Source organism: Toxorhynchites rutilus, chromosome 2 (genome assembly GCF_029784135.1).
Source record: "Toxorhynchites rutilus septentrionalis strain SRP chromosome 2, ASM2978413v1, whole genome shotgun sequence".
NCBI lineage: Eukaryota > Metazoa > Arthropoda > Insecta > Diptera > Culicidae > Toxorhynchites > Toxorhynchites rutilus.
Genome location: NC_073745.1, coordinates 33,045,520 through 33,066,363, shown reverse-complemented (window position 1 = coordinate 33,066,363; position 20,844 = coordinate 33,045,520). Strand labels below are relative to the sequence as shown.

The 20,844-nt window shown below is 37.5% G+C and overlaps 1 protein-coding gene across 2 annotated transcripts in view; it reads left to right on the top strand.

Moving 5' to 3' along the window:
• Positions 1-20,844, top strand: part of LOC129770177 (beta-1-syntrophin) — a 652,823-nt gene that overhangs the window by 510,963 nt on the left and 121,016 nt on the right. For both annotated transcript variants that reach the window (XM_055772842.1, XM_055772843.1), the window contains one exon: positions 19,337-19,549. In XM_055772842.1, the coding sequence (XP_055628817.1) occupies positions 19,337-19,549 (213 nt within the window). The remainder of the gene's footprint in view (positions 1-19,336; positions 19,550-20,844) is intronic.

Sequence of the window (20,844 nt, the reverse complement as noted above, 5' to 3'; positions counted from 1 at the left end):
TAATGCAATTTAGGAAAAAAGCGCTAAATCGATTATATTAAAAGATAGAAAAAAGCTTTGTTCTACAAAGTTAATTAAAATAATTGGGGCTACAATATTGTCGAACTATGTTTATCCCTATCTATAAAGATAAGAAAGTTAGATTTTTTATTTCGTCGACAATTTTGGTCACCCTATTTTTGATAACATAAAAATGAGCGCTCTATCATATTTAACAACTTTGTCGAAGACAGTTTTTGTCTAAAGAATAAATATTTCCCACAAAGTTGTTTTTTAACTAAGTTGCATTTGGTTTGGTTTTCACCCAAAAACTCGTGATTTCAATTTTATTTTACTCAAATACCAAAAATAACATATCTTTGAGAATCACATATTATAAAGAGTGAAATTTGTTCTTTCTAATTCCGTCAACAAACATTTTTTATATTTGCCCCAGAAAGAATGGCAAGCAATTAAAGAGAGCGTATTTTTTGGGAAGAAATATCAATAACTTTGAGTGAAGTTGAGATATTCACAAGCAGTGCATCGCAAAATGTTTGTATCAGTATGTTCTAAAAGTCTTTCGAAGACAGTTTGTATGTAGAATTTGAAATAGAAAAGTTAGAGCAAAAAACAGTTTTTTTAATGGTGACCCCAACGCAAATTAGGAAAAAGGCGCTATATCGGTTATTTCAAGAGATAGAAAAAAAAACTTTGTTCTACAAAGATGTTTTAAATAACTGGAACTACAACATTGTCGAACTATGTTTTACTCTATCTATAGAGATGAGAATATATATAATAATGGTCACCTTATTTTTGACAACATGAAAATGAGCGCTCTATCGTATGTAAAAACTTTGTCGAAGACAGTTTTTGTCTGGAGAATAACTGGCGAGCTCTAAATGCTGATTTCCACTTAAATGTATCTCCTGGACCATTGTGCAATGATCATGTCTAAATGTTTTTCACTTCCTAATAAAGTTGACGAAAATAATTTCATTTATAGTAATAGAACATGTTGATCTATCCTAAATCACGAATACTCGATAGCTCTGCACGAAGTCTGTTCATAGAGCAGTGTTAGTTAGTTTGAGAGGCATCGAAAATATAACAAGTTCTGATACGGTGAAGTTTTTTATGCCGATATACTGGTTCCAAAATAAACAACACTTTTAAATTCATCAATGGAAGGAGTTGAATTTCTCGATAACTAATAAAAAGCCAGAATAACGCCCATTCACAAGAAAGGACGCAATAATCTAGCTGAAAATTACAGACCAATTTCAATTGTCCTTGCTGTTGAAATATCTGAAATATATCGATGCTATTGGCAGCAATATCTCAGATTACATTGAAACGTTGTGAGTGTAAGGACATTGGTCATTCAAACAACTTTGCATACTTGAAATATTCAAACAAAAATTAGACTACTTTTTGAAAAGGGCCAAAATGTTTTTCTTTATTTATTTCGAAAATTATTAACTCAAAAAATATTATATCTATAAAATTATGGTCCAAAAACAATTGTTTGTTTCAACCAAAAAAAATTGTTTCGATTTTATAAAAACATTAAAAAAATGCATTAAAAAAATATTTGAAAAATTTAAATTCATTTTTCTCAAAATCGTATTTTTTAAAATTTCTCGAAAAAATTACATTAACCCCTTCTCTACGGCAGTGCACTACTGAACAGAGCCCTACGCCGAAAAGTATGCATATCGCGCTGGTGTGATCGATGTGCAGTATCACCCTGATGTCGCCTAAAGACGACGCTCGTAGAGAAAGGGTTAATAGCCCTTACAACTTCGAACAAATAACTCATACATCAGAAGATAGGCACTTTTGAAGCGAAACAAATTTTCTAACAATTTTTGAACATATTCATGTTTTCATTGAAAAATTATTATTAACCCTTTGCGGTCGTATAAAAATTAGGCATGAGTATCGTACTGGTCGGAATTAATTTTCCTTAAAAAAGCAGTGATAGCTGCAAGATTATGAGAAATAAACATTTTTTATGTTTTTTATTATCTTTTATGAACTTTTATAAACTATATATATGTATTAACAATGTATTTTATTGTGTTGTTTTTATATAAAAATTATATTTTATAATTCATCTTCGTGTGAAATATTTCGAAACATTTTCCAATTATATAAAGCATAATTAAATATGAGACACTATTGACATTGATGCAATAAATGTGCAATTAATGCCAGCAATATGTATCCATAAAAATCAACACTTTTCACTTTTAACAAACAAAGATTTTTTTACATAAGATTATTCAGATGACATAAGACACTCATGCAAACAATTATTATGCTCTTTGAAAACAACTACTTCAACATAATTTGAACCAGAATGATTTCTGCGTATCAGAACATTTCACTTTAGATTAACAAAAATTTTGTCGCTTGAGACACTTATGTGATGATTCAAATAACATGAGATATTTATGCAAACAGTAGTTCTGATACTTATGAACAATCTTTTCCATCTCACCAAAATGATACGATGGCTAAATTCTTCTGCTGCTGATTTTTGTCCCACATTCCTATGCATTCAACGCACCGATTCCCATGTTCTGCATTTTACACACAAAAATGTTGGGTACTTTCACAGGGAATTTTTCTTTCTAATAACAATATGTTTTCATGTTTTCTTTGAAAAGTTTACAACTAATCATAATTTTGTTTTGACCTTGAAAGCGATAAAGTGTATTCGACAAGGTTTTAGATCTTATTAAAATATTGTGTAAATTTGTCGAAGACATAAACTTTCTATCTCTTGTTGTTTCTGGAATATATGACATTTTTGTATGGAGATTACTGAAAAAAAAAGTTTTACTCGTAACATTCTTGTATCTACCTTTAGAATGGCAAAAAAATTTACAACAAAACAGAATATTCGGACCAAATTGAATAATCCCAAGCATATAGAAAAAAGGTTTGAATTTCGCGCAAAAATAATGGATTACTTTTTCCCCAATCTAATATTTTTTAATGATTTTTTTTTTGAATTTGTTTGATATTTTTCAATAAAAACTTGAATAATTTTCTACATTTCATTCTCTAACCAACATTTCGTAGGTCTCATTTATTTTTTTTAAAGTTAAGTTTTTAAGTTAAGAATGTTAAGAAAGCGGTCACAAAAATATAGTCACAAAACGGTAGCACTTACTGCGCTATACGAGAGATATCCGTGTGTTACAGATATTACGGATTATAGAGCAAGTATGCATATCTCGTTTTTTAGTCCCTCTAGGCCGGATCGTAATAATATAATAATGAGTATAAGACGTAGTAGAAACTGTACATACTTGTGAATCGCGGAATTCACAAGGAATATCTTAGATCGCCGGATCAAAATGCACTTCTTATGGGATTTCGTTGAGAGATTCGGTTTATTCACATGATTTACAAATAAAGCTAAGACCGTTCAACTACTTGAAAACCAAAACTGTAGATACTCCTGTTCAAGTTTTACGGATCAAGGCAGAAAAGCTCACCGAATGTAAGGTATCCTGTTGAACAACATTACCAGAACAATCCATGAAATGTAAGAGGTAATTTTGGGGAAGAAAAACCATTCAGATTATTCTACAAATATACTTTGGACAAGGACGATTCTTTTCAGATAATGTTTTAAAAAAAGATGGGCCATCCACATCAAGTGCCGTGGTCATGAAAATAGTTAAATATTAAAAATAATGAAATAATAATAGTAAATATAAAAGTTGCTGAACTACTTGCCATCCGTACATCACCAATTTTATGAAACCCTTGCACGTAATGCGCTGAAGGAGCAGCATATTACAAGTCCATGTAATGAAGAGGCCAGATGAGCTCTCTGGTTACAATACTAGTCTGTACTAGTATACCTAGCAACAACATATGCAGTTCTTGTTTACAGTACTGATGATACAGATCAAATGTTTGTCGATATGCAATACGATTTGAGCTTGATTAATAATTGGTTCATTCATAACAGATTATCGGTTAATGCTTCTGAAACTAAATTCATGATTCATTCGAGTACTGATCGGTTCAGCAACATAACATATGAATTGAAATTAGGATATGATCAAATGGAAAAAGTTAGTTCTATCACTCATTTGGGCTTAACAATACAACAGAATCTAAAATAGAATATTCATGTTGACAATATCCTCGGGAAAGTAACTGAATTCCTTGGAATGTTGGATGTAGTTTTATGGTCCCAATTAGACAAGGAAAGTATTTTTACTATGCTCATGTTCATTCGCAGATTACGTAGCTAAATATCATTTGGTTGAGGGAACCTGATTATGCCATTAACCCTTTGAAAGGACGTGGCAACTATATTGCCACCAACAAAAAAAAATTTTTTCGCTGCACTTGGAATATTATTCCAATATTTTACTTAACTAAAGAGTCCTAAAGGTATTTGACGGTAGTCCGATTTTTTTTTGGGCTGCTAAAAATGTACGATATTAATTTTGGAACCTTTTTATATACCAAAACCACGATTTACTGTGTGAGATCATGCAGTTTTTTTCAATATAATAAAAGGTGTATTTGATGAAAAATTCAATTATATTTTTTTTCATTGAAACTCAAAACATAAAAAAAATGTTTTCGCTGCACTAGAAATATTGTAAATCGCAGAAATAATCGGTATCACTGCACTAGAAGTATTGTTCTGATTTATGCATAACCAAAGGCGCAATAAAGCAGTGTTTTTGGGGTTAACGGGCAGTGGAAACTATATTGCCACCAGTTTTTTCAACTATTTCAATAGTTAACATTTTTTCAAAGGTAAATATGTGTTATTCCTCATGTAAGGAATGTGTTCGTACATTTTGAGCAGCCCGAAAAAAATTGGAGTATTGCCAGATACCTTTAGAAGATTTTGGCTACGTAAAATATTGAAATAGTATTCCAAGTGCAGCGAAAAGAATATTTTCTGTTGGTGGCATTATAGTTGCCAGTACCCATTAAAGGGTTAAAGGGCTTAGATTAACTGGCAGTGGCAAAATATTGGTGGTAATATACCAATGTTTTTTTTTCAAACTGTCATTTTTTTTCAAATGTAAATAAGTGTTTTTTCTCATGTAAGGATTATGTTCTCTGACGTTGGATTCGATTCGTTGCCTAGTTTCCACGGCCCTTTGAAGGGTTAAGTACACTAGATTTGCATAGAAATAACTACATACTGAACTTTAATCAGAAAAAAATACTTTGAAACAGTTCTGTTTGTCTGTAAGCATACATAATTTACATAATTTACTTAAAAGCAGTGTAAGTTTACAAAGCAGAAGCGAAATTCACAGATATGAAACACGATCAATTGACTATTTTCGAGTGTCAATCCCGAGAAAAAATTATCTAAGACCGCATCTACATAGCAAAAACAAATTACAATAACCTACCAGAAAATATAAAAAAAACGTCTATCCACTTCCAAGTTTTAAAAAAGCTTTGAAGCTGTTTGCTTTTCATAATATTCCATGATATTTATTATTCATAACATTGCAAATATTTGTTTTCCATAATTATGTAACTACACATTCTTCTAGATTCTAATTCGATTAGACTCTTGACTGAATATCTGTGATATATATATATATATATATATATATATATATATATATATATATATATATATATATATATATATATATATATATATATATATATATATATATATATATATATATATATATATATATATATATATATAATATAAATGGACTTCTGTCTGTCTGTCTGTCTGTATGTGTGTCTGATTCTTATGGACTCGGAAACTGCTGAATCGATCAACATGAAATTTGGTATGTAGGGGTTTTTGGGTCGGGGAAGGTTTTCGTGACAGATTGAGACCCCTCTCCCCTCTCTAAGGGGGGGCTGCCATACAAATGAAACCCAAATTTCTGCATTACTCCAGAATTATTCACGCAAATGAAACCAAATTAGGCATATTGAGTTTTTAGGGTGCAATAAATGTTTCTATGGTAGTTAGACTCTCCACCCCCCTCTCTAATGGGGAGCTGCCATACAAATGAAACACAAATTTCTGCATTACTCGAGAATTAATCAAGCAAATGAAACCAAATTTGGTATGTGGGGGTTTTAGGGTGCGATATATGTTTTACGGTGGTTAGATACTCCTCCCTCTTCTCTAAGGGGGAGCTGCCATACAAATGAAACACAAATTTCTGAAATACTCGAGAATTAATGAAGCAAACGAAACCAAATTTGGCATGTGGAGGTTTAAGAATGCAGTAAATATTTCTATGGTGGTTAGACACTTCTCTCGCTCTCTAAGGGAGGGCTGTCATACAAATGGAACACAAATTTCTGCATAACTCGAAAACTAATCAAGCAAATGGAGCCACATTTGGCATGTGAAGGTTTTGCGGGGCACGAAAATATATAGAAATGAATAGAATTGAAGGATGTAGTCCTACGTCAAAAATTAAAGACTTTTGTATGAAGCAAAAATAATGTTTTGCTCGTAACATTTTTCTGTGTACATTCTCACGTTTGACATGTTCTTGACATGTTTCTAAACAGAGAAAAGTTAGCAGAGCACTTAAAATACGACAATTTATACATAAAAATGTAACGAATTGAACATTAATAGTATTTTTTCAAAGAAAAACATGAAAAAGTTGTTGTTCGAAAAAAAATTTCCATGCAAATGTGCCCATCGTCCGATGTATGGAAAACTTGTTGGAAATTTCAAGGGCTATTTATATCTATTTTTTTCAGACTTTTAAAAGCTTTTTTTTTTGAGAAAAAAGAATTCTTAATTTCGAATTTTTTTTCACAATGAAATTTGTTTCCAAAATATTCTTTGATCATTTTTAATGAAAACCTAAGTAATTTTCTACAGTTTCATTCACTGACCAACTTTTGTAGATCTTATAGTTTTTAAATTTTCGAAAAAAAAGTTGAGAAAAACTCAAAATTTAAAAAGAAACTTACAAAAAATCTATCACACCTACAAAATTTTAGTCAAAGAATGGAATGTAGGAAATAATTTTGGTTTTCATTAAAAATTACCAAATATTTTTTTTGGAAAAAATTTTATTGAAAAAATAATCGAGGGGTTGTATCCGAGACACGACCGCTTAGGACGTAGGACTACGCAATCTTTTTTTTTAATTTGTTGGTTTATCATCTCCGATATTATTTGCGAATTCGTCGAAAGTTCATACGTCAAAAAATTTTTGAAAATTAATATTCATTTTTCTCGAAAACATAAGCTTTTAAAATTCTGAAAAAATTGATATAAATAGCCCTTAAAATTTCCAATAAGTTTTCCATACATCGGACAGTGGGCACATTTGCATGGAAAAAGTTTTTCGAACAACAACTTTTCCATGTTTTTCTTTGAAAAAATACTATTAATGTTCAATTCGTTACATTTTTATGTATAAATTATCGTATTTTAATGCTCTCCTAACCTTTCTCTGTTTAGAAACATGTCAAGAACATGTCAAACGTGAGAATTTACACACAAAAATGTTACGAGCAAAACATTATTTTTTTTCAGGAGTCTACAAAAATGACTTAAATTCCTAAAACTATAAAAGGTAGGAAGTTGATGCCTTCGACAAAAGTTTATATTTTAACAAGATCTAAAACTTTGTCGAATACATAATATCGCCATCTCGACTTTAAACAAAATTAGGATTAGTTGTATTTTTTCAAAGAAAATATGAAAAAGTTGTTGTTAGAAAAACTTTTTCCTTGTAAAAATGCTCATCTTCCGATGTATGGACGACTTGTTGGAAATTTTTAGAACTATTCATATATATATATATATATATTTTTGGAAATTAAAAAAAAAATACATTTTTGAGAAAAATGATTTTTTAAATAATTTTTTAAAAATATTTGGTATTTTTTCGTAAAAATTTAAACAATTTCCTATATTTCATTCTTTGACATGAATTTTGTATATCATAGTTTTTTTTTTTTTTTATTAAATCGTTTATTTTTACAGGCTCAGTTACATAAGTTTAAAGGAGCCAAACTCCTATCTGTATTGTTACAAGTATACATAATCATTTTTCATTAATTCTAGTGTTAATGAAGTAGAGAACCGATTACTCGCGGTTTGCTCGAGTTTAGAAGGGTGACATTTTTTTCAGGAAAAGGAAGGGATATAAGGATATGTTGAAAATGTTCACACTCACATTCGCACTCACATTCATCATACTCAATTCTTAAGCCTATCTTATATCTAACATGTATTTACATTTCACCTTATTCTATTGTTAGTAAGAAGGGATTTGATTTCTCGCGAAGGAATCATAGTTTTAAAGTTATAAATTTTTGTAAAAAATAAAGAATAAAAATTTGGCTTTTTCCAAAAAGTAGTCTAATTCTTTTTCGAATATTTCAAGTATGCTAAGTTGCTTAAATGACCCATGTCTTTACACCCACAACATTTCACTGCTATCTGAGGTGGTGCTGTCAACTCCTAAGACGAGTTGGCATGAAATTCGTCTTATATTGCATATATAAGAGAACTCAAGATATGCCTGTATATCGTAAAAGTAGTTGAACAAAATTATTGTACTGATTATATACAGAGGTTTTTATGCATAGGGTGTAATATGGATAATGTTTTTCCTCTGTGGATTATTACCCTTTTGAAAAGCTGCAAAGATGCAAATAAATTTAAAAAAAAAAGATTATGATACTTCGATCGATTGAAGTTTCTTCTAAAACTGCCATACAAATTACGAAGAAGCCAGCCCAAAACAAAATCCATATGCCGCCCCAGTAACACAGATTAAATAGTTCAAATAACACCAGTTCCAGTGTACGAATCAATAACGAAAACGATAGCTCTGATCCTCCCACACACACACATTGCTTTCCCCAAAGTAAGCAAACAATTCCTGGCGGAAACGAATTTTCCTCGAATTTTCTCTCTGTCCCTCCCGACATCCATCGAATGTATCCTCTTTCCATTTCCTATTTACCCACGTTTGCCAAGAATTTCCCCAAATGCGATGGATAACTTAGTCAATGCCGAACAATGAGAAGAGGCTCACTTTCTGTGCCGAAAGTGATGAAAGTGGGCGTTTTGTGTGTGCGCCTTGTCGAGCCATTGGTTGTGTGTTGCGAAAAACTTTTGAAGCTCGTTAAGCGGAAGAATCTATTTGGGTTTTTTTCCTGTCTTGGTTTGTTTTCTTTGTCCTGCCGGGGTCGGGGTGTGCGCCTGGTGCCTTCCCCGATTCGGTCGGTGGGAGTTTCCCGGAAAACTCCGAACCATCTTCTTAATCATCTTCAGCGCGAGCAGTGACGAGATGGACGGGACGGGTTTGGAGGCGTTCGGAGGCAACCGGCGGAGGTGTTGAAAAGGGTATGGTCCAGGGGAGGGATGCTTTTACTCGTTCGCTAATTATTCAAGGCAACATTTCGGAAAGTAACGCAGGCAGGCAAATTTGTTTTTGTGTCAACATCGAAGTGCGTACATGTGGTGGCGGAGAGGCGGTCGCTTTATGATGACGGTTCACAAGTGTTCGGAAATGTTGAACAAATTTCGTGCCGCCCGCTAAATGAAGCTGATGGAAATTATCTGTCATTCCGGGGATGATCTTTCCGCGGAAAGTCTTGTCGTGATGTGAGGGGGAGGGGAACGCTTTATTCGCCACACGAGCGAATTTCCTCGCTCCCATTAGGGCGTTTCAAACCGCCAATTGGCGGTGAATGTGACTTCATTACAGCGATGTTGCCTCGTTCGCTGTCGTAGCTGTCATTAGCATTGCTGCGCGAATCAACACAATCGACAACACGGATGAGGTGTTCCACTTTAAGAAGAAATCAAATTAAAGCGACACCCCTTTTCACTTGTTCCCGACAAAATAAGCAACGCAACGAGAAGAACAATCCGTGAAATGAAAACAAGCAAACGGATCAACATAATCAAAAGCAAATAAAAACTGTGAAAGTTTATAAAAAGGATGAAATCCCGAGGGAGGACCGGGTCGTGATCATCGGGTTCCCATTTCACTTCCTTCTCAAACCAACCCAACCCGCCTGCATCCAATTGTTCTCCGGAGAAGCGTAGAAATAATATAGCAGCAGAGTAAATTAAGAGAATGAATAATTCTTCCGAATGCTTCCTGCTTTTCTTATCCCGGCCCAAAGACGATGACGACGACGATGACGACGACGACGACGAGGACGGCTACGCTATCGCCAACTTCCGGTTTCCTGTTGAATTTTCCGCCAAAATACCGGGCGGAAAAGGTCCGGGTTTTTGTTCGTTTCGACTTGATTTTACGCTGTGTTCGAGTTTTTTTTTCTTCTCATTTCATTCCCCTCTCATCCCCGGGAGGATTACCATATTCTCCCGGCCGCCAGCAGCGACAGCCCGACAAGTAGTAGTGGTGTAGCTATAAATTATGATTGATGGGATTAAGTTACGAGGTCGGGACTCTATTCTCTCTCTCACCTCGACAGAAATTCGATATGCCTTCGTTATGCCTTCTATTTTCCATTCACGATTGAATACTAAAAAACGGAACCATTCTATCGAATGGAAAGTTTTCCCGTGACGAGTTGACGTTGATCGAATGAGCTGCCGAATTTGCGTTCCGCGATAAAATGCTGCCGAATCGATGCCGCGATAAGGGGTGTTTCGGGAGCAATGCCGAACACCAAAGAAAGCTTTTGTTTGTTGAAAATTGCAAATGATAGCAGTGCATTATGCATTCGACAAAAGATTAACGAAGCAAGACGATTTTCAGAAGACTTTCATTTTCAGGCATGATAAAATAATTGTTCACTTGGCACATGGGAAAGAAAATGTGCTAGTGGGTGACTTCAATTGTATTTTTGAAACTTCCTATTCAAATGGTTCTGGTAACATCTGCCATGGTCTTAGACAGCTGACGTCTAATCTTGGTCTCAAAGACGTGTAAAAAATATTTTTAAAAATCGTGCTAATTTCACTTTCTTCAGGGGTCCATCAAAATCACGTTTGGATCGATTCTACAGTTCAAGTAACTTCATAAATCTAGTTCAGAACATTAAAACAGTTCCTCTAGCATTTTCGGATCATCCTAATGTAATCTTTAAATTGAATGTTCCCAACGTGAAGAGTGTCCGTTTTATAGGAAGGGGCTACTAGAAACTAAGGTGTTATTTTTTAAAAGATGAAGATATCAAAACAAGATTTATTTCTATGTATGCTACCCTAAAAAATCGAAATTCTTCTCAAAGTTTAAGCGTTTGGTGAAATAATGACTTTAAATATAATATAAAACGATTTTTCAAGACAGAAAGCTCTTATTTAAATCAGCAAATATGCAGAGAGAAAAGTTTCTACTATCAATGTTTAAATGAACTATTTCAAAAACAAGCAGAAGGAGAAAACGTTTTATTTTTTTTTTTTCCCAAAATATATTTTTTATTAAGGCACATGTGGCGTTAGCCTGACGGGGCCGGGAGTCCAATATTTTGACATATTTTGTCTTACAACTATGTTAGTAATATGTAACCGATTACTCGCGGTTGGCTCGAGGTTAGTATTACAAGTGTTCTCATAATTGGTATGTTGCAGTCTTCGATGCTCTATACGTGTGCCCGACACGGGCTACTTCCTATTGGGATGCAGCTGACCATTAATCAGCAACGCTCCCTAGTCTGTACCCCATATCTAGCGTGGTGCGTCTTTCTCGACTCGAGGAATCCAGGATAGAATGGTCACTAGCCGGCGCAATCATCAGTTCGTGTAGAGTTGTCATGAGCGGTACAACCTTTGGCTCTTGTTGAATGATCAGTGGACTGCACAACCTTTGGCCCGTGCATCTGTAAAGAGTGTGTGTATGTATTGCTGCGACTAAGTAAAAGTTTATCGATCGCTAGGAGGGATATGAAACGGGGACACAACGAAGGAAACATCATTAAACGTTGACATCGGCGTTTCTGAGGAACAGGTATAGATGAAGCAGAAGATCAGGATCCCGGCTACCTAAGATATCCCGGACGGGGATATCCGATTGTCTGCCTTTTGCTCTCAGTGCTCTAGAGAGCTGAGAGCGAGCAGCATGGAACCGGATACACGACCAGACAACATGCTCGATGTCGTGGTAGCCATCGCCACAATCACAAAGATTGTTTGCTGCGAGCCCAATGCGATAGAGATGCGCGTTTAGGTTGTAGTGATTGGACATAAGCCGAGATATCACGCGAATGAAATCACGACCTACATTCAATCCCTTAAACCATGCACTCGTCGAGACCTTAGGGATAATCGTGTGTAACCAACGACCGAACTCATCTTCACTCCACATGCGCTGCCAACTAACGAGTGTGTCCTGACGAGGAATGTGAAAAAATTCGTTATAAGCAATTTGCCTTTCAAAAAGTGTGCCTTCTGAAGCGCCCACCTTAGCTAGCGAGTCCGCTTTCTCATTCCCCGGAATCGAGCAATGAGAGGGAACCCATGCTAAGGTAATCTTGAATAATTTTTCGACCAAAACACTCAATAGATGTCTTATTCTTGTTAGGAAATAAGATGAGCGTTTATCAACTTTCATTGAGCGGATTGCCTCTATTGAGCTGAGACTGTCTGAAAAAATAAAATAGTGGTCGATGGGCAATGTTTCAATGATCCCTAATGCGTAATATATCGCACCCAGTTCAGCGACATACACGGAACAAGGATCTTTGAGTTTGAAAGAGGCACTGGAATTTTCATTGAAGATGCCGAAGCCAGTGGACCCGTTTATGTATGAACCGTCAGTAAAGAACATTTTATCAGATCCAACTTTCCCATATTTTTCCGAAAATATCGACGGAATAACATTGGAGCGTAGGTGATCTGGTATTCCATGGATTTTTTGTCGCATGGACAGATCAAAAATGACAGAGGAATTGCAAAAGTATGGGAAGCAAACTTGGTTGGAGATGCCTGGTGAAGGGTGCACGTCGTGGGTAAGGTACTCATGGTATAAAGACATAAAACTTGACTGAGGAGTCAGCTGGAGTAGATTTTCGAAGTTATCAATCACCAATGGATTCATGATCTTGCAACGGATGAGAAATCTGTAGGATAATTCTGTGAACCGAAGAGTAAGCGGGGGTACTCCTGCCAAAACTTCGAGACTCATCGTATGTGTCGAATGCAAACACCCCATGGCTATACGCAAGCAACGATATTGTATTCTCTCCAGTTTGAGAATATGAATCCTGGCAGCTGATCGGAAGCAAAAACTGCCATATTCTAACACTGACAATATCGTTGTTTTGTACAACTGAATGAGGTCTCCTGGATGGGCACCCCACCATGTTCCGGTAATTGTTTGGAGAAAATTGATTCTTTGCTGGCATTTCTGTTTCAAATACGCAATGTGTCTCCCCCAGGTACACTTAGAATCAAAATATACACCCAGGTATTTGAAAAACATAGAGTGTTGGATCGTTTTGCCGGATAGGTGAAGCTGGAATTGGGAGAGTTCGTGCTTCCTAGAAAAAACGACCATTTCAGTTTTCTCCGTAGAGAATTCGATACCCAGCTTGAGGGCCCACGTGAACAGATTGTTCATGGTATCTTGCAACGACTTTTGCAGAGCGACGGGATTAGTACCCGTGATGGAAATAACTCCATCGTCTGCAAGTTGTCTCAGCGTGCAGTCTCTAGTTAGACAATCATCCATATCATTGACGTAAAAACTGTACAAGAGGGGGCTTAGGCAGGAGCCTTGCGGTAGGCCCATAAAACTGTAACGAGAAGATTTTGAGTTGCCATGAGAGAAATCATGTGCTTTTCTGAGAGTAAATTGTACAGGAAATTATTCAGAATTGGTGAAAGTCCACGATTATGAAGCTTCTCTGAGAGAATTTCCATGGAAACTGAATCAAATGCCCCTTTGATATCGAAAAAAACGGAAGCCATTTGTTCTTTGCGAGCAAATGCGATTTGGATTTCAGAAGATAGCAGCGCGAGACAATCATTCGTCCCTTTACCTCGGCGGAAGCCAAACTGCGTATTTGACAGCAAATTGTTCGTTTCGACCCACTTGTCCAAACGAAGTAGAATAATTTTCTCTAACAATTTGCGAATACAGGATAACATTGCAATCGGCCTATACGAGTTGTGATCGCAAGCCGGCTTGTTGGGTTTTCGTATGGCTATCACTCTCACTTGTCTCCAGTCATGCGGGACAATATTCAGCTCCAGAAACTTGTTGAACAAGTTCAGCAAACGCTGTTTTGCCAAGTCGGGAAGATTTTTCAACAAGTTGAATTTAATCTTGTCCGACCCCGGAGCTGAATTGTTACATGAGAGGAGGGCAATTGAGAATTCTACCATCGAAAAATTCTCATAATCGCATTGGAGCGGAATATCGCGTACGACGCTTTGTGCAGGAACAGAATCGGGACAAACCTTCCTTGCAAATTTGAAAATCCAACGGTCAGAGTATTCCTCGCTTTCATTGGTATGGTTCCAGCCACGCATTCTCCTAGCCGTATTCCAAAGAGTACTCATAGCGGTCTCCCTTGACAAACCATTGACGAATTTCCGCCAATATCCACGCTTTTTTGCTTTAATCAGACCTTTTAGTTTGGCTTCTAGAGCTTGGTACTTTCGAAACCATTCCACTAATCCAGTTTTCCTGAATTTTTTGAAAGCGGATGATTTTTCAAGGTAGACCTTTGAGCACTCCTTGTCCCACCAAAGTGATGGAGGACGACGTCGGAAAGTGGTAGCCGGTACACGTTTCTTTTGAGCTTGAAGTGCGCTATCGTAAATCAAACTTGATATAAAATTATACTCTTCAAGGGGAGGAAGTTCATGCATCGAAATGATTGCTTCAGATATTAATTCTGCAAATTTTCTCCAGTCAATATTCTTCGTGAGGTCATACGCAATATCGACTGACTCACTAGATTTTGATTCATTGGCGATCGATAAAATTATTGGTAGGTGATCACTACCGTGGGGATCTTGGATTACCTTCCATGTGCAATCCAGGGATAATGAAGAAGAGCAGAGAGATATGTCTAGCATGCTTGCCCGTGCAGGAGGGTTGGCTATCCTAGTTGCTTCCCCAGTATTTAAAACTGTCATGTTGAAGTTGTCGCACAGATCATAAATCAACGTGGCACGGTTGTCATCGTAGAGTGACCCCCATGCTGTTCCATGGGAGTTGAAGTCACCTAAGATTAACCGCGGCTCCGGCAATGCCTCGATAATATCAAAGAACTGATGGCGGCCTACCGTAGTCCTGGGAGGAATATATATCGAAGCAATGCAGAGTTCTTTGCCATTGATTTGTATCTGGCAAGCGACAACTTCAATGCCTGTAATCGATGGGATAGTGACTCTATAGAAGGAGTGACGTTTTTTGATCCCCAATAGTACGCCACCAAACGAGTCGTTACGATCTAGGCGAATAATGTTGAAATCGTGAAAATTCAGCTCGTCGGCTGAACAAAGCCATGTTTCACAGAGAGAAAATACATCACAGTTAGAACTGTGAACTAAAAATTTAAATTGGTCTAGTTTAGGGATGATGCTTCTGCAATTCCACTGTATGACAGTGGTCAAATCCTTGACCTCTTGTGCTCAATTAGGCATCGAGGGAAATGAACGCTGCTAAAAAGCCACATTTTTCTTTCAAAAATGTTCTCACAACCGGAAGCAAACATAATACTATGCTTTTAAGAGGATCATTTATATTTAAAGCATTTAAAATATTATCCACAAGGTCTGAAAGCGCAAGCAGGCCAGGTAGTGGCTATTGCTTCGACCGCGAAAATGGAACAGACGTGTTCGTTGTTGTTCCGGGAAGTGCTGAGGACCCCTGGTTGGTACAAACGTTTTGGATGAAATGAAAATAGTAAAAGTTGATGACAACTGAAAAGAATAAATTAGATTTCTACTCTCATACCATACCTCCAACATTGTGGAAGACGAAAAAATCAGTTTGTATCAGGCTACATAAACCTTTAAAAATGATCAGTCCTCGTATCAATGACATAGCGACATCGGATGTCACAATTTTAAAAAAGAGTATCTACGTTAATTTTTCTCGAATTTTTAGTAAATAGACTGATGAAACTGATGAAACGGATCACCAACATGTTTTACAGAACATTATTAAAACAATTTCTTTGGAAAACAGAGAAGATTTAGTTAGACCAATTGAAGTAAATGAATTAGAATACATTCTTAAGCATGCATCCAAAAGGTGTTCTCCGGGACCGGATGGTTTGGGTTATGAATTTTACCGCACTTTTTTTCGAAACGATAAAAGGTGAAATGCTAGATTTATTTATTTCATACCTTCGATTTGGAGAGTATCCTCCTGGCTCCTTTTCGTCTGGAATAATAACATTGATACCTAAAGGGTGTGTCACATCAAATTGCATCACGGAAAAAACGCTGTAGAAATTCGCCCAGTAGACCGATCCTTTTGAAAATTTTAGACAGTAAAATAAAAACTATTAAACAACTTTTGGCATTTTCTTTTTATTCATACTTCGAGCCCAAGCCCGTATGCTCGCACCTTCCTCTTTACCCCGTCCATAAGGTTCTGTACAACGTCAGGTTGTAGTTTTTTTTTAACAGAAATCCATTTTCTCTTGAAGTCCGCCTCCGATTTGACAACTTTTGGGTTCTTCCGGAGAGCCTGCTTCATAATCGCCCAATATTTCTCTATTGGGCGAAGCTCCGGCGCGTTGGGCGGGTTCATTTCCTTTGGCACGAAGGTGACCCCGTTGGCTTCGTACCACTCCAACACGCCCTTTGAATAGTGGCACGAAGCGAGATCCGGCCAGAAGATGGTCGGGCCCTCGTGCTGCTTCAATAGTGGTAGTAAGCGCTTCTGTAGGCACTCCTTAAGGTAAACCTGCCCGTTTACCGTGCCGGTAATCACGAAGGGGGCGCTCCGCTTTCCGCAAGAGCAGATCGCTTGCCACACCATGTACTTTTTGGCAAACTTGGATAGTTTCTGCTTGCGAATCTCCTCCGGAGCGCTGAATTTGTCCTCTGCGGAGAAGAACAACAGGCCCGGCAGCTGACGAAAGTCCGCTTTGACGTAGGTTTCGTCGTCCATTACCAGGCAATGCGGCTTCGTCAGCATTTCGGTGTACAGCTTCCGGGCTCGCGTCTTCCCCACCATGTTTTGCCTTTCGTCGCGGTTAGGAGCCTTCTGAACCTTGTATGTACGCAGGCCCTCCCACTGCTTGGTCCGCTGGACGAATGAACTTGACAAATTCAGCTTATTGGCGACATCCCGGACCGAACTTCTCGGATCACGTCTAAACTGCTTAACTACGCGCTTGTGATCTTTTTCACTGACGGAGCATCCATTTTTGCCGTTCTTCACCTTCCGGTCGATGGTTAGGTTCTCGAAGTATCGTTTTAGTACTCTGCTGACCGTGGATTGGACGATTCCCAGCATCTTACCGATGTCCCGATGTGACAACTCCGGATTCTCGAAATGAGTGCGCAGGATTAATTCACGACGCTCTTTTTCGTTCGACGACATTTTTCCAAATTTACGAAAAATTGACAGTGAAGCATGGCCAACGTGATCTATACACTCTTATCTGATTATAAGCGAAAGCTGAAGATATAATTCCTAAAAATTAAATTTCTACAGCGTTTTTTCCGTGATGCAATTTGATGTGACACACCCTTTAAAAGGGGTGATGAGCATGATTTGAATAACCGGCGACCGATCAGCATGCTCAGTACGGACTATAAGCTTTTCACAAAAATTTTGTGGGCCCGGGTCGATGAGATCACTCAGGACAGCCCTTCCTGAGTGATATTAACGCTGGCACTGGGAGGCACACCATTCGCAAAGCTCTTAAAAGCCTATTTGAATAAATTGACATACTCACTTTCAATATTAACATGTACTATCGTTAGTTGCTGTCTAGAGTGAAACTGAAACATTCAACATATTGAATAGCATCTCTCAAAAAAATTATATCTCCGAAGCTTCTAAGCCATCATTTCCTAATGGAAATGGAAATAATCCATAAATTATTCTCTGCAGAAGCAACAGAAAATCCGTCACTTATACTCCTGAAACAATATTTAAATTCACAAAAATTGAGTGATCGATCGGGAAAAGTCACCAAGAAGTTTGAACACACTCCTGAATTCTCACAAGCTCTTTCATTGCAAAACATCATGACATCACATCAATTCGCGTTTTGTTATTTCGGTTATCACTTTCGACTGCATCGAGATATATTTTGTAGAAAAGTTTCGGTGACCCTGATGGGGTCGATGGTTAGGTTTGTCGTAAGACAAAATTGTTCATCCGTATAAGTTGTCATCGAATGTCACCTAGCCTGGTAAATTTAAATTTCAACCATACTTTATTTATTACTCTCTCACCAGACAAACATCATCCCGTCCAAAATTAATATTTTGATATGGACACCTTCGAATATTCACTTTTCCTTACAAAGCGAACTTTCGTAGGATCAATCCTAGATCTTTTAATCGATTATTCTCCTAATTGCCCTTTTTCTAGCCCCAAGGCGAAAGTATTTTGTAGTCTAAAGTATCTGTAATACAAAAAATCAAGGCAATTATTTTCTGGATCATTTGACGTGATTGTGTTACGGTTCTTTTCCAAATGTTACAAAACTGTCTTTCATTATTTTGTTGCGGTAGTTATTCTTTGGACAATGCTTTGTTATTGACACCTTTTTCGGATCATTTGATTATGCCCAACTTGTTGTGTAGTGTTGATGGTTTAACTGTCTTAGAACTCAAAAATACTGAACAGTGAATACCGGTAATAAGCCAGTATGGATCACCCATATTGAAGAATACAAAGTTTTTAAGCAAGAATTATTCTGACAATCCATCAAATCAAGTGCTAATAAAAACTTTCGCTATGGTTTACTTACTATATCACTGTTCATATTATTTTTTGGCAATGGTGAAATTCGCATCTGTTTACCAACGAACCGTTGGTATCGTTGTATCGCAAACATCCAGATGTACACCAGATGAAATATATACACTTCCTCCCTCAAAATTTCACGCAGTAAATTTGCCTGCCGATAATATCTACCCCACGGAACACGCAACCCACAGCTTTCGTGGCAAAACAACCCAAAAATTGCTTAATCGTCCCCTTTTTGACCATCCATCCAGTGTCATGTTTGACGCGGGTTGCCAAACGCTATCCGACCCGCTCAAACAGCGCAGAACAAACAACGACGGCCACGACAAAACAAAAAAAAAAGGAAACCCGGCTCTCAAAATTAAAAACTTCCATCCGACCCCATTAATTAAGTTCCGTGTTTAACCCATTTTCACCGCGCCCTCCTTATGTCTCTCTTTCCCTTTCTCGTTTCGTTGCAGTGAAATTCCTGCGTGAAGTGACGCCATACTTCCGGAAGGCGAGCATCATCTCCGAGGTGGGCTGGGAGTTACAGCGTGCGTTCCTGTGCCCACTCGGGCCGGGTGCTTCCTCCCCACCGGCAGCCGCCCCCCGAAGTCCCCCGAGGGCCGACACCCGATACATACCACTCCAGCTGACCCATTTGGCGCGAAATCTCAAGTACCACGATGCGGGTAAGTTTCGTTATTTTTTTTTGTTCCACCAGCGTAGCAAGCGCCCACTTTCGCGGCAGCGAAGGGGTTGCTGCCGCAGGAAATAAATCAATTCACGAGTTTCGCACTCTCGGAGTGAACAATGTTTTTTTTCGTTCCAACGAGGTCATAAATTATTAATGATATTCCATTTCGTCATCTTCAGAGGGGAAGATGAACAACAACAACCTAAGATCTCCAGGACCTGTCAGAACCCGAAATACCACAGAACCTTTGTCTCGATTGCGGTGTGATACAATGTCATCGACAGCTTTGGCTTCAATCAATCATCCCGAAGCTCGTGCTTACTTCGCCGAGCATTGCATTGTCATCATCGTTAAAATTGATGTCTTTGGACACCAATTCACCCCCCGCTTCGGTAGTCCTTTTTGCCACATTCAACACTCTCTTTCTCTCTGAGTGAGTGTGTCTGTCTATGGGTAGGGTAGGTAGGTCATCAGGGTCGGATGAAATCCTTTCAGGTCGCAATCAACAGGAAGCAAATTTAATCAAGCTTTTCCAATTGTTGTTCCCGCTCCTTCCTCTCTCTCATCGCCCCCTCCGCACCATCCATCCTAGCCCGGGGGTCACACCGTTTCGCTGCTTCTTGGCCCGGGCTAATGGATGGTCGAGCAGGGTCATTTTTTGTTGTTTTTGCTGTGTCAACTACCATTTTTCGGAAGCAATTCAGCCGGTTGCTGGTCGGAGTGTGTCTGGTCGAATTAAGGCTCCGATCAACCAAATAACGCTGAAAAAATGGATCGATGGGATTGTGTGTGTACGGTGGAAGCTCGGATCAATGACACAACTTGGTGATCCATATCAATTCTTTGCAATCTTTCATTTCAAATATTGTAGGGTTGGAATGAGGAGAAAAAAAGCTTTGAAAGTATATAACACTTTTTCAAATTACTGTACTTTCTCGTAGGAGGGTGTAGAAACAGAATTTATTGTCTCCTGCATTGTAAAGTTTTGATCTTCACAGAAATGAATTTTAATGCAAGTGCTTTTGGGTTACCACCCGGCACAACTTCAAATGCAGTCCTGTTGTCATGGAATCGTTCTATACGGGAGTTGTATAAATAAAAGTAATGGAACTTGGATTTTTCATGATCTAATGTCACTAGTCAGATCTTTTCATTTGATATCCATATTGGAGGGGTTTTGAAATAAAAACATATATCGCCATTTTGGATTTTCATTTTTACAAATAAGTATGTTCTACCAGTCAAACCCTTTTCGTACGATTACCATATAGATGTATTGGAAAAATGTCG